Here is a 14,503-nt window from a genome sequence, read left to right on the forward strand (position 1 = left end):
AAGACACGGTTGCCTGGGCGCGCCCCGAACCCCCGACCCCAGCCTAGCCCAACCGACAGCCCGGGCCGGCCCTCACCCTGCATGATGTCCCGGATCTGCCTGAAGTCCGCGTAGCGGCTGCCCCGAAAGGCCCGCAGCGCCTCGTGGAAGTAGAACTTGAGCACCCAGTGGTTGACGACCTCCTCCAGCCGCGCCGCCCCCGCGCCCCCCACGCCGCCCGCCTCCGGCCGCCCCCGCCGCGCTCGCCCGCCGTGGCGCGACGCCCGCCGGCCCGCCGCCCGGACGCCGCCGCCCTCGCTGCTCCCGCCGCCGCCGCCGCCGCCAGCCATCGCGTCCGGCCGCCGCGCGCTCTCCCCGCCCTCCCGGCCCGGCCGCTTCGGGGATGGGGACGGGGACGGCGACGGCGACGGCGCCGGCGCCGTCGGGTCACGCCAGACGCTCGCGCCGGAAACGCAGCCCGCCGTCCCCGCTCCCGCTCCCGCGGCCATGATGCGGACGGTGCTCGGCGCCGCCCGCGGGCTTCTGGGAGGGAAAAAAACAACCCCGAGGGTCTCCGCCGCCTCTCGGACACCGTAGTCCGTCCGCCGTGCCCGCCGCGGGGGCTGCTGGGACGTGTAGTCCTGGAGGGCGGGGTAACGCATGGGTTTTGTATTAGGAGAGCCGTGTCCGCCGCAGGGGCTGCTGGGACTTGAAGTCCCAGCCGTCCTGGAGGGCGGGGAAACGGATGGGTTTTGCAATTAATGAGAATCTCAGACCCTTTCTTGGCCCTCTGGACCTCTTTTTTTTGTTTGTTTGTTTGTTTTTGGTTTTTCCTTTTTGGGCCACACCCGGCGGTGCTCAGGGGTTACTCCTGGCTGTCTGCTCAGAAATAGCTCCTGGCAGGCACGGGGGACCATATGGGACACCGGGATTTGAACCAACTACCTTTGGTCCTGGATCGGCTGCTTGCAAGGCAAACGCCGCTGTGCTTTCTCTCCGGGCCCCCTCTGGGCCTCTTGATTTAGATTGGCGAGACTGTGAATGATATTGACGAGCGACCACAAAGTTTTGAGAGACTTTTAGAATTGTGAGATTCATGTCTAAATAGAAAAAAAAAAAAAAAAAAGGATTTGATGGGCAAGGGGAATTAAATGCTTACCCCCCCACAGGCAGGCAGGGGGGAGATGGCAGAAGGGAAACTGAGGATATGGGTGGCAGGAAATGTTCACGGGTGAAGGGTGGTTGCTGCACGTTGTAAGACTGAAAGTCAAGCATGAACAACTTTTGTAGTCATAGTGTTTGAATAGAAGGAAAAAAATTAAATTGTGAAATGCGGATTGAACTTGCTTTTTGTGGGCTGATACAAGTTTGAATTCTCTTCCCTGCACCACGCATGGTTTCCAGAGCACACCAGGAGTGCAGTCAAGATGTGGCCCAATATTCCCTCCAAAAAAAATTTATAAAGAGGACCGGAGTGATAACACAGCGGGCAAGACGTTTGCCTTGCACACTACCAACCCGGGACAGACCCAGTTCAATCCCTGGTATCCAATATGGCCCCCGAACCTGCCAGGAACGATTTCTGAGCGCAGAGCCAGGAGCAACCCCTGAGCACCGCTGAATGTACCGCCCCCTAACCCCCCCCAAAAAAAAATTGAAAAGAGGGATGAAGGGGCCGGGTAGGTGGCGCTGGAGGTAAGGTGTCTGCCTTGCAAGCGCTAGCCAAGGAAGGACCTCGGTTCGATCCCCCGGCGTCCCATATGGTCCACCCAAGCCAGGGGCGATTTCTGAGCACATAGCCAGGAGTAACCCCTGAGCGTCAAACGGGTGTGGCCCAAAAACCAAAAAAAAAAAAAAAAAAAAAAAAAAAAAAAGAGGGATGAAGAAGTAATACAGGGGTAAAGGTGCTTGCCTGCTCTCTGCCAACCTCAGTACCATCCCGGCACCACATAGAATCCAAAGGAGGCTACCTTGTTTCTCAGCCTGCCTGCACCCAGGGCCAGATGACTTGTTTCAACGCTTGACTCTCTCTCTCTCTCTTGCAAGTTGCTTCACCTTGAGTGAATGACCTCATCATCTCTGTGCCTCTGTTTCCCATCTGTCAAATGTAGTCAGTATGGGACCCTAAAGGGAAGAGGGTACAAATGAGACACTTGCCAGTGGTCACAGTGCAAGCGGCTTGGAGATGGCTGCATTTTACAGCTTAGGGAAGTGTAGGCTATTTTCTTATCAATTCTTACTTTTTCCTTCTCCTCCCTAATTTTTTCTCTAAAATTAATGAATCTGGGAGCCAGAGCAATAGTAAATGGGGCAGGCATTGCTCTTGCATGCGACTGACCTGGATTCGATCCCTGGAACCCTGTATGGTCCCCTGCACACAAAAGAAGTGATCCCTGAACACAGCCTTGAACACCCCTGGGTGTGGACCAGAAACCAAATAAATACTCTCAAATTCAAGGTCTAGATCAAGGATCAATATATAGGGGCCAGAGCATTAGTACAGCAGGTAGGGCATTGCCTTACATGTAGCCAGCCCAAGTTCGATCCCTGGCATCCCCCGAACATGTCAGGGATGATCCTTGAACATATCAAGAGTGACCCCTGAGCACTGCTGAGTGCTAGAAGGATCAATATATATATATATATATATATATATATATATATATATATATATATATATATATATATATATAGTCTTTAGTTTTAAACTATGTTTTAGTTTTGAACCCTGGATATTATTTTATAGCCACTTTCTCTATTGCTCCACAAAAATATCCCTGAAATGAACTTTTCAAGTCAAAGTAGCATGGAATCAGGCTAAATCTGTGACTCAGCGGTACAATGCTTCCCCTGCATATTTAAGCCTAGAGCTCAATTTTCTGCATAGCTGAAAAGAAAGACAAAGAAACTTCAAAGGGATAAGTGCTGAGAGAGTGCATTCTGTCCTGAGGGTTTAGTTTTTCAAAATGATTTTATTGCATGTGCAAACAAAACAAAACAAGACAAACTACACGAAGCACGAGGATCATTAGAAATAGTGTAGGGCCAGAGAGATAGCACAGTGGTAGGGCATTTGCCTTGCATGCAGCCAATTCAGGATGGGCAGTGGTTCGAATCCTGGCAACCCATATGGTCCCCCATGCCTGCCAGGAGCGATTTCTGAGCGTAGAGCCAGGAGTAACCCCTGAGTGCAGCTGGATGTGACCCAAAAACCAAAAGAAAGAAGGAAGGAAGGAAGGAAGGAAGGAAGGAAGGAAGGAAGGAAGGAAGGAAGGAAGGAAGGAAGGGAGGGAGGGAGGGAGGGAGGGAGGGAGGGAGGGAGGGAGGGAGGGAGGGTGAGAGGGAGGGAGGAAGGAAGGAAAAAATAAAGAAAAAAGAAAGTGTAGTTCTCTCACATCTCTGAGCTCCATATTCTATTGGGATAATTGATTGGGGGTCATAGGGGCCAGAGAGACAATAAAGATGCTTGCCTTGCACATAACCAACCCCATTTTGATCCCTAAAACTGCATATGGTTCCTTGAGTTTTCTCCAGGGTGATCCCTAAGCACAGAGCCAGGAATACATTTTGAGCACTGTCGAGTGTGGTCCCCAATCCATCCAATCCACCCACTCCCCACTCTCAATGGGGTCACAGGTGAGGGGGCTCACCTTTGTGGAGCAAGAAGAGCAGTTCTGTTTTTGTCTTTTTTTTTTTTTTTTTTGTGGGCCACACTCAGTGATGCTCCTGGGGGTGCTCAGAAGACCATATCGGGTGCTAGCTGTGTACAAAACAAACAACCTACCTGCTATAGTGTTTCTTCAGCCCCAATTTTGTTTTTGTCTTGCTGTTGTTTTACTCCAAGAGCCATGGACTAGGAAGTACCCCAGTGAAATCCTCTGAGGAATGATATTTTGGGGGTTCCCATAGGCTGTGGAAGTAGTCCTCATTTTGGTGAGTATGGCCTCTCCCCTGGACAGGGTGCTTGTCTCATGGGCATCACCTATGTTTAATTTCTTCTGGACAGGATGGAGAGCACTGTGGACTGGCTGGGGATCCCCAACACTTCAGAGTTCCCTGTCAACTAGGGCAAGGATGAATACAGCAGGATTTCCTGAGCTTCACTCACATGCTGTTCCCTTCCCCAGCCAATACATTTCCCTAACATCCACCCACTCACCCCTTTGCCACCACTCTAGCAGTGTGGAAACCCACACCACATCCCTAGGAAGATTTTTTTCCCCTCTGGGAGAGAAATCAGGGGCCTTGTACAGAGTGGATCCAGGGTAAGCCTCAGGGGACTAGCAAATGAATAACCACGGTAACAAGTGGGTATGGGTCAAGGCTTCGCTTTGCCTATGACCAACTCCAGTTCAATTCCAGCACCACCAGGAGTGACCCCTGCTCACAGATTCAGAGCCAGGAGTAGCCCCGTGTGTGGCCCAAGCCCTGCTCCCCAAAACACACACACACATACATATAAAAGCTTCTTCTCATTTGTTGCAGAATAGAAGAAATGAATGGACTACGTGAGTGATCTCAGCCCTGATTGTACACTAGTATTACAATAGGGAGAGTGAGGGCTTTTAAATACATATACCCTTGTCCAAACTATAGAATTATAGGAGGATGTATATGCAGAAAATATATCATTTAGTTTTTTTTTTTTTTTTTGTGGTGTTGGAAATCAACTTCAGGGCCTCACTCAAGACAAGTACTCTATACTGCTAAGCTACATACACCCTTGAGAGCACTTTTTGGGGGAATGGCAAAGTGGAGTTACTCCCAGTGGTATTCTTGGTGGTGCTCAGGAGACAATTTAAGTACACTCTGGGAGATTTTGGTTTGGGTGCCCAGTCATATGTAGAATAAGATTTATTTGGGCTGGAGAGATAGCATGGAGGTAAGGCGTTTGCCTTTATGCAGAAGGATGGTGGTTTGAATCCCGGCATCCCTTATGGTCCCCTTTGCCTGCCAGCGGCAATTTCTGAGTGTAGAGCCAGGAGTAAAGCCCAAGTGCTGCGGGGTGTGACCCCCCCAAAAAAACACAAAATAAATAAATAAAAAAGAATAAGATTTATTTTTTGTAAATAGCAATTTGGCAGTGTCCACCAAACCTTAAAAATATTGTGGGGGGGGCCGGGAAGGTGGCGCTGGAGATAAGGTGTCTGCCTTGTAAGCGCTACCAAGGAACGGACCGCGGTTCGATCCCCCGGCGTCCCATATGGTCCCCCCAAGCCAGGGGCGATTTCTGAGCACATAGCCAGGAGTAACCCCTGAGCGTCAAACGGGTGTGGCCCAAAAACCAAAAAAAAAAAAAAAAAAAAAAAAAAAAAAAAAAAATATTGTGGGGGCAAGAGCAGAGCAGTAGTAGGGTGTTTGCCTTGCATGCAGCTGACCTAAGACGGACCATGGTTCGATCCCCTGGCATCCCAAGCTAGGAGCGATTTCTGAGCGCTTAGCCAAGAGTAACCCCTGAGAGTCACCGGATGTGACCCCAAAACCCAAAAAAAAAAAGTGACTTTTGAACCTATGTACTTATTCCTTGATGTTATTCAATGCCTTAAAATATAAGCACAATTGTAGGCTTTTTAAATGAGAGAAATACTTGAGGAGCTGGAACATTAGCAGGAAGGTCATTGGCCTTGCATATGGCCAACCCAGATTTAATCCCTGGCATTCCATATGGTCCCCAAAGCACCCCCAGGAGCGATCCCTAAGTGTAGAACCAGGATAGACTAGACCCTGAGCATTGCTAGGGGTGTGTGTGTGTGTGTGTGTGTGTGTGACAGACAGACAGACAGAGACAGGGAAACAAAGACAGAGACAGAGAGACAGAGAAATACCTGACACTAAACAAGTATCTGTTAAATGTTTGAGGCCTTTTTTTAATTTTATGTCTCTGCCCCTAATCAGAGGACCTTTTTTTTTTTTTTTTTTTTTTTTTTGGTTTTTGGGTCACACCCGGCGGTGCTCAGGGGTTACTCCTGGCTGTCTGCTCAGAAATAGCTCCCGGCAGGCACGGGGGACCATATGGGACACCGGGATTTGAACCAACCACCTTTGGTCCTGGATCGGCTGCTTGCAAGGCAAACGCCACTGTGCTATCTCTCTGGGCCCGGACCTTTTTTTTTTTTTAAAGATTCATATTTAGGGGTTCTTATGACTCTGCTAAGGATTTTGTCAGGATTGAACATTTGCAAGGAAAATGCTATCACCCCTGCATTAAGTTTGATCCCTGGCACGTCATACAAATACCTGGAGCCATCCAGGAGTGATCCCTGAGCTCAGAACCAGGACTAATCTCTAAGCACCATTAGGTGTAGCCCTAAAACAAAACAAAAAAATTAAGTTCCTACTATTATTGAAATTTATTTTAGTTCATCACAGGAGGATGGGCTCAAATAAAGAACAATTTATGATATGATGGAAGATTATATCTCCATCAAAATGAATGATGTTTGTCAGTATATAGTGAGTAGCTAGAAAAGATATTCAACACATTTCTTTTTTTTATATAAATTATCTTTATTTAAACACCGTGATTACAAATATAATTGTAGTTGTATGATTACAGTCATGTAAAGAACATCCCCCTTCACCAGTGCAGGATTCCCACCACCAATTTCCCAGATCTATCTACTCCCCACCCCACCCACACCTGTACTCGAGACAGGCTTCTTTTTCCCTCATTAATTCACATTGTTATGATAGTTTTCAGTTGTAGTTATTTCTCTAACTGCACTCACTCTATGTGGTGAGCTTCATGTCATGAGCTGCATCTACTGAGAAGATAGGGGAAAATAAGGGTTGGGACTGAGGCAGTAAAATATTAGAAATGAGATTTATAGGGCAGTATCAAGGTCACAATAATACAAGATGGATGTTATGGATATATAAAATATATGCATACAATACTATCAATAGGAAAACAAGGAGAAAAAAATTCCAGTGACTGTTCCAACATAAACCAGTACTAAAACGGCCTGCCCTCCTCCCAAAGTGCATTTCCATTAGTGTAGGGAGAGGTAAGGGGGAAGCCTGAGGACCACTAAGAGTTCATCTGAACCCACTTCTGGCCATCTGAGCTGGCACCCAGGGAAGGCCTGGAGTCAGGAGGAAAAGACAAGGACGGCTGGGGGCCTGCCAAGCCTCCCAGCACTCCCCAGGCCAGGGAGAAGGGCTCGGTATGGGGCCTCCCCAAACTCCATACCTGGCAAGAGCTGGTCTCCAGAATCAAGGAGGAAACCAGAAGCCAGATGTCTGCCCACCCTCCTCCTCATGCACCTCCCCCCTGGAGTACGGAGGAAGGGGGGGAAGCCTGAGGACCACTAAGAGTCCACCTGAACATACTTCTGGCCACCTGAGCCAGCACCCAGGTAGGGCCTGGAGTCAAGGGGAAAAAGAGGGGGTAGGCTATGGGGCCTGCCAAACTTCCCAGCACTCCCCAGGCTAGGGAGAAAGGCTCTGGCATGGGGTCTCCCCAAACCCTGTGCCCGGCAACACTTGCATAAGCTCAGTTTTTCTGATCTGTTAGTTCAGTGTGAAAATTTCTAATTTCAGTTGACAAATCTTCTTGATGCTTAATTTTGCTCCAGTAAAGTCTATCAGTGCTTTTTTTTTTAGCTCCCTGAACATTTTTCATAATTCTACTCTAAACTTCTTATTTGAGAGGATACCTATTTGTTTCCTACTTTGTAGATTAGAGGAGCCATCTTGATTTCTGTAAATATGGGGTGTACTGCAAAATTACTCCATTGGCAAGGCTGTAGATTGCTTCTTAAAATGTGCAGAAATGGGGGCCGGAGAGATAGCATGGAGGTAAGGCGTTTGCCTCTCATGCAGGAGGTCATCGGTTCGAATCCCGGCGTCCCATATATGGTCCTCCCGTGCCTGCCAGGAGCAATTTCTGAGCCTGGAGCCAGGAATAACCCCTGAGCACTGCCGGGTGTGACCCAAAAACCACAAAAAAAAAAAATGTGCAGAAATGGAATTCAGGGGTTACAAGATAAGCGCGACCACGAAGAGCGGCAGAGAGCATGGCCACCGTGCTTTATAAGTCTCTGGGTACCCAATCACATGGCAGGAATTGGCCCCATGTGCGTTGGGTGGGGACATCTTACTGGGTGTGGGTCCTGAAGAGGTTATAGTCCTTGGAGTCTAGGCAGGCTCAGCAGAAAAGAGCTCAATACATTTCTTTAAAAAGTTATTTTAGGGAGACTGTAGCAGTGGTGCAAGTGGTAAGGCATCTGCCTTGCCCACGCTAGCCTTGGACGGACCGAAGTTCAATCTCCTGGCATTCCATATGGTTCCCTGAGCCAGGAGCAATTTCTGAGTGCATAGCCAGGAATAACTCCTGAGTGTCTCCGGGTGTGGCCCTCCCTCCAAAAACCAACCAAACAAAAACCAAAAAAAAAAAAGTTATTTGGGGGGGGGGGCTGGAGTGATATGACAATGGGTAAGGTGTTTGCCTTGCATGCGGCTGACCTGGGTTTGATCCCCAGCATCCTACATGGGGCTCCCTGAGCCTGCCAGGAGCAATTTACGAGGGCAGAGTCAGGAGTAACCAGAGTACCAGCCGGATGTGGCCCCAAAATAAATTATTTTAGGGGCCTGAGAGATAGTACAGTGGATAATTCACTTTGTCTTGCACACACCCAACACAAGTGGTGATCCTGGCACCACCCAAATGGTCCCCCATCACTATCAGGAGTAATCCTGCGTGTAGAGCCAGGTGTGATGCCCAAGTATTGCCAGGAGTAGTCCAAAAACAAAACAGAAAAAAATGTTAGCAAGTTTTTGAATATGTTACCTAGCCAGATAAATTAAAATAAAAAGGTAAAAGCTGCAAAGCAAAATGCATAGTATGATTCTCTTTGTGTAGGAAATATATGTAAATATGCTAAAATTTGTGAAAAAAATGTTTTTAAATAATTAATGGAAAGGTAGTTTGAACTTTAGACTTGTGTTTTGATTGTTGAGCCACAATCTGCTGAGCTGGCAGCTTACCTCCCAACTTAGTGCTCTGGGGTCACTCTCAGTGTGCTCAGAGGGACCATATCCTGCCAAGGAGATAATATGGGATTTATGCATGCTAAGCACATACTCCAGTCCTTTGGGAATGGTCTGTGGCCCTGATTAAACTTTTTTGGTTTTTTTTTGGGCCACACCCTGTGACGCTCAGGGGTTACTCCTGGCTATGCGCTCAGAAGTTGCTCCTGGCTTCTTGGGGGACCATATGGGACGCCGGGGGATCGAACCGCGGTCCGTCCTAGGCTAGCGCAGGCAAGGCAGGCACCTTACCTCCAGCGCCACCGCCCGGCCCCTGATTAAACTTTTTAACCCAAGGAAATATTACACATAAAAATTTTAATTCAAGTCCATTATTCCGAGCCTGCAATATTTAAAAATTCCAGCAGGGAGCAGCAGTGTCTCTCATATCTAGCTGACATCAGTTGAAAGCTGAGAATTAACCCCCAGATTTCTAATTCCATGCTCCCAAATCTGTACTCAGATCACCGGACTGTAGAGGAAATTCAAAGCATAACCACAAAAAATTTCTTTTTTGGGGGGTGGGGCACACCGTTTGGCGCTCAGGGTTTACTCCTGCTATGCACTCAGAAATCACCTTCCTGGCTTGGGGGGACCATATGGAGGACCATGTGGGACTCCGGGGGATCGAACCGCGGTCCCGTCTACGCTTGCTAGGCAGATACCTTACCATCTAGCGCCACCTACCCGGTCCCACACAAAAAGTTTCAATGGCTGTACGAATAATAATATAACTCCTCTCTACCTTTTTCTTCATTAACTTCTTGATTCTAAACTGTTCAGTTTTGTCAGCTGTTAAATCAGAGGGTCTGGAGATATGATTTGAAAAGGGCCTACTTCCAGCACTAAAGGTTAGTGGTCACAAAGCAAGAATCAAAATCAGCATTCAGTAGGAAGCAAGTCCCAGCCCCTGCCTCCACTGAAATGAATCAGTTTATTGGAGAATTTATCTGCTTTACCATCCTTAGCTGATCAGGAGGAATTACTTTCAGTATTATCTTAGTGGACATCAAATAATACTTGGGGAAAGTTGTTGGTATTTATGCAATTCACTGAGGATGAAGAAAGAGAACTTCACTGCTCCATAAAATGTCTAACATGTGTGTAAAGGTCTCAGGGCTGGTGGTTTAGAAATCAACACACCAGGCTTAGGAAAGAATCTTCACCAGGCTGGCCAAATTAAACAGCAGGCAGTTGTAGAGAAATAAACACAAGTTAAAATTTTAACCACAAGTCCCTGTTTCTTGCTGCTCAGGCTTTTTAATAGCAAGAGTCTGGGAGGATCAGATAGGCTGTCTCCTATTCTACAAACACTGCTGGGCTCCTTTGAGGTCCAACCCAGCTTAATGCTTTTATCAGAAAGTATAGGGATAAGAGCAATGGGGCTGGAGCAATAGTACAGTGGGTAAGACATTTGTCTTGTATACAGTAGACCCAGGTTCGATTCCCAAGCCCCATAAGTTTCCCTGAGTGCAGGCCAGAGCATTTGTAGAGTGAAGCCCCTACTACAAAAAATAGTATAGGAGGGCCAGAGAGATAGCATGGAGGTAGGCCATTTGCCTTGCATGCAGAAGGATGGTGGTTTGAATCCTGGCATTCCATATGATCCCTCGAGCCTGCCAGGAGCGATTTCTGAGCAGAGAGCCAGAGTAACCCCTGAGTGCTGCCAGGTGTGACCCAAAACCAAAAAAAAAAAAAAAATAGTATAGGGGTAAAGGAGTAAGGGAGATGACTCAAAGGGCTGGAGCACATACTTTGCATGCAGGAGGCCTAGACTTGAACCCTGGCACTGCATGGTTTGTCATTATTTAATATGGCATCTGGCTGATGGAAAAACCTGTTAAAATGTTTCGTTACAATATATCTTGATAAAGCTTAAGCAAATAAGAATTGTGTGTACATGGGCCAAAGAGATAGGACAAGGGTGAAGCACTAGCCTTGCATTGCAGTTTGACTGTGGTTGGATCCATGGCACTGCTTATAGTTCCCCCAAGTGCACAGAGCCAGGCGTAAGCCCTGATCACAGGTGAGTGTGCCCACCCACCCCTAAAAAATCAAAACCAAAACCAACCAACAAAAAAAGAACTATAAATAGAATCCACATTTTCTGGATACTGGTGCTCCTCTCTCATATTTCTCTGAATCTCCCAGCTCCAAGTGATCTGTTTCCTTGAGATTTATTCTCTCTCCCAACAGTTATCTTTGATCCTACTAGCAAGTCTCCAGGGAAGGACATTGTGGCATAGTCCCCACTTACCAGGAACTTGAGCTAAACCGCAGAGCAGGAGAACTGAAACCAGAAATTGATCTTATGATGAGCCTCAATTTGTGGGAGGTTGGTCAAAGGATTGAGCATGTGAACTCAGGTTCTGAACCCCTGAGCACTGCTAGCAATGCTCCGATTCCCCCACTCCCCCAAATAATAGACATCAACCTGAATTGTTTGATAGAACATTTCTAGGTTATTCCCTGAGTTTTCTTTTGTTTGATTTTTGTTTTGGTCACACCCAGCGATGCCCAAGGATTACTCCTGACTCTGTGCTCAGGGGTTATTACTGGCAGTGCTTGGGGGACCATATGGGATGCTAGGGATCAAACCCAGGTATGGCACGTGTAAGGCAAATGCCCTATTCACTGTGATTTTGCTCAGACCCATATTTCCTGAGTTTTGTTTGTTTGTTTGTTTGTTTTTGGTTTTTGGGCCACACCCGGCGATGCTCAGGGGTTACTTCTGGCTGTCTGCTCAGAAATAGCTCCTGGCAGGCACGGGGGACCATATGGGACACCAGGATTCGAACCAACCACCTTAGGTCCTGGTTGGCTGCTTGCAAGGCAAATACTGCTGTGCTATCTCTCTGGCCCCCTCCCTGAGTTTTCATTCTTCTCCAGATTGAATTTCCATTCATACTTTACTGGGACCAGAGCAATAGCTCGGTGGCAGGGCCTCTGCCTTGTACGTGACCAACCTGGGATGGACCTAGGTTCGATTACCCGTATCTCATTTGGTCCCCTGAGCCTGCTAGGAGTGATTTCTGAGCACAGAGCCAGAAGTAACCCCTGAGCATCATGGGGTGTGGCCCCCAAAACAAAAACTGAAAAAAAAATAGTTATAATCATAAGAAGGGTTTCACATGAGTTTATCCTGCCAAGAATTGCCTTCCCAAGCAGTTGATGTATTGTTCTCTCCCAAACACTGACTCATATCCTTCATCCTACCAGAAGGATGTGACTTTGATATGCAGCCCCAATGCCCCCTTCATTTCTGAGTCTGGGGGTGCTACACCATCTGATGCCCTCTGCCCTGGAAGACCCACTCCATGCCAACATCTTATGGTTGTGCATAGGTGTCATATAGCAGCCAAAAAAATTCCTGCTTTGGGGCCAGACAGATAGCATAAAGGTAAGGCGTTTGCCTTTCATGCAGACAGATGGTGGTCCGAATCCCAGCATCCCATATGGTCCCCTGTGCCTGCCAGGGGCGATTTCTGAGCATAGAGTCAGAAGTAATACCTGAGCGCTGCAGGGTGTGACCCAAAAACCAAAAACCAAAAAATAAAAAATAAAAATTCCTGCTTTGGAAGCCTTCCTGGTGAATCCTTTAATTTTGCATTCTGTTCTTGCGGCATTCCTGCTCCCTGCTAAGGGTTGCTGCTGTGTACAGAGCCCCACAAGCTATCTCTTCAGCTGTGCTTTCTGTTCTGAGCCAAGAGGGATTGTTTGAAGGAAACCAGAGAACTGCTCTAACGCCTTTGCTAGTGTGTCATTTCTGGTTCTTTCCCTGGAGAGGCAGCATGGATTCGCAGAAGATCCAGGGCTCCGAAATCTGGCCAGAGTTCTGAGAGCAGCACTACTGGTGCATTCTCAAGTCCCTGCTGACTGTCCTTTGTCACCGAGGACAGCTGCTTTATTCCCATGGGCCATCATCTTCCATCCTGGCTCCCAGCAGCAGGCCCTGATCAGGCTTTGCATTGCTTTGCTTCTTTACAGAGGGATCCAGCATGCCCTGCTAAAATTCAACTGAAGCTAGACTGGATGCGTATTGTGCTACTTGTGTCTGCAAAATGGGTAGAACTACAGGCCCGACCTTCCTCTCTTCTCCTAAGAAGGGAAAAAGGGGTGGGGGTGGGGGAGCAGAGAGATAGCATGGAGGTAAGGTGTTTGCCTTACATGCTGAAGGATGGTGGTTTGAATCCAGGCGTCCCACGTGGTCCCTCGAGTCTGCCAGGAGGAACCCTGAGTGTTGCTGGTTGTGACACAAAAACCAAAAGAAGAAGAAGAAGGAGGGGAAGGAAGGGGAAGGGGAAGAGGGGGAGGGGGAGGAGCTCTGAGCTCAGAAATCACTCCTGGCAGGCTCAGGAGACCGTATGTGATGCCGGGGATCGAACCCAGGTCTGTCCCAGGTTTTCTGCATGCAAGGCAAATGCCCTACTGCTGTGCTCACTCCAGCCCCCTAGACTCTATTTTTATTTTTTTTATTATTTTGGGTTTGGGGCACATCCGGTGATGCTCAGGGGTTACTCCTGGCTCTGCACTCAGAAATCGCTCCTTGTTGGGACCAGAGAGAGCACAGCAGCGTTTGCCCTGCAAGCAGCCGATCCAGGACCCTAAGGTGGTTGGTTCGAATCCCGGTGTCCCATATGGTCCCTTGCACCTGCCAGGAGCTATTTCTGAGCAGACAGCCAAAAAAAAAAAGAAAGAAAGAAAGAAAGAAAGAAAGAAAGAAAGAAAGAAAGAAAGAAAGAAAGAAAGAAAGAAGAAAGAAAGAAAGAAAGAAAGAAAGAAAGAAAGAAGAAGAAGAAGGAAGAAAGAAGAAAGAAGGAAAGAAAGAAAGAAAGAAAGAAAGAAAGAAAGAAAGAAAGAAAGAAAGAAAGAAAGAAAGAAAGAAAGAAAGAAAGAAAGAAAGAAAGAAAGAAAGTAAAAGAGAAAGAAAGAAAGAAAGAAAGAAAGAAGAAAGAAAGAAAGAAAGAAAGAAAGAAAGAAAGAAAGAAAGAAAGAAAGAAAGAAAGAAAGAAAGAAAGAAAGAAAGAAAGAAAGAAAAAAGAAAGAAAGAAAGAAAGAAAGAAAGAAAGAAAGAAAAGAGAAATTGCGCCTTGCTTTGTGGACCATATGGGATGCCAGGGGATCGAACCACAGTCAGCCGAGTGCAAGGCAAACACCCTACCGCTGCACCACTACTCCAGCTCCTTTTTTGTTTGTTTGTTTTTATGAGTTTTTTCCTTAGCTTCTATTTTTTTTTTTTTTTTTTTTTGGTTTTTGGGCCACACCCGGTGACGCTCAGGGGTTACTCCTGGCTATGCGCTCAGAAGTCGCTCCTGGCTTGGGGGACCATATGGGACGCCGGGGGATCGAACCGCGGTCCGTCTCCTAGGCTAGCGCAGGTAAGGCAGGCACCTTACCTCGAGCGCCACCGCCCGGCCCCCTTAGCTTCTATTTTTAAAAAAACAAATTCATTGTAGTGTTCTTGCTAACAGACTATCTGTCTTGAAAGACGAGT

General features: G+C 47.5%; 1 protein-coding gene across 1 annotated transcript in view; it reads right to left on the reverse strand.

The window, feature by feature from the left end:
- TERF2 (telomeric repeat binding factor 2) overlaps positions 1–641 on the reverse strand; it is a 33,492-nt gene extending 32,851 nt beyond the window's left edge. The window contains exon 1 of the mRNA XM_049787428.1: positions 77–641. Coding sequence (XP_049643385.1) covers positions 77–641 — 565 coding nt within the window. The remainder of the gene's footprint in view (positions 1–76) is intronic.
- Positions 642–14,503: the final 13,862 nt, after the last annotated feature.

The sequence above is a fragment of the Suncus etruscus genome, chromosome 14 (genome assembly GCF_024139225.1).
Source record: "Suncus etruscus isolate mSunEtr1 chromosome 14, mSunEtr1.pri.cur, whole genome shotgun sequence".
NCBI classification, from domain to species: domain Eukaryota; kingdom Metazoa; phylum Chordata; class Mammalia; order Eulipotyphla; family Soricidae; genus Suncus; species Suncus etruscus.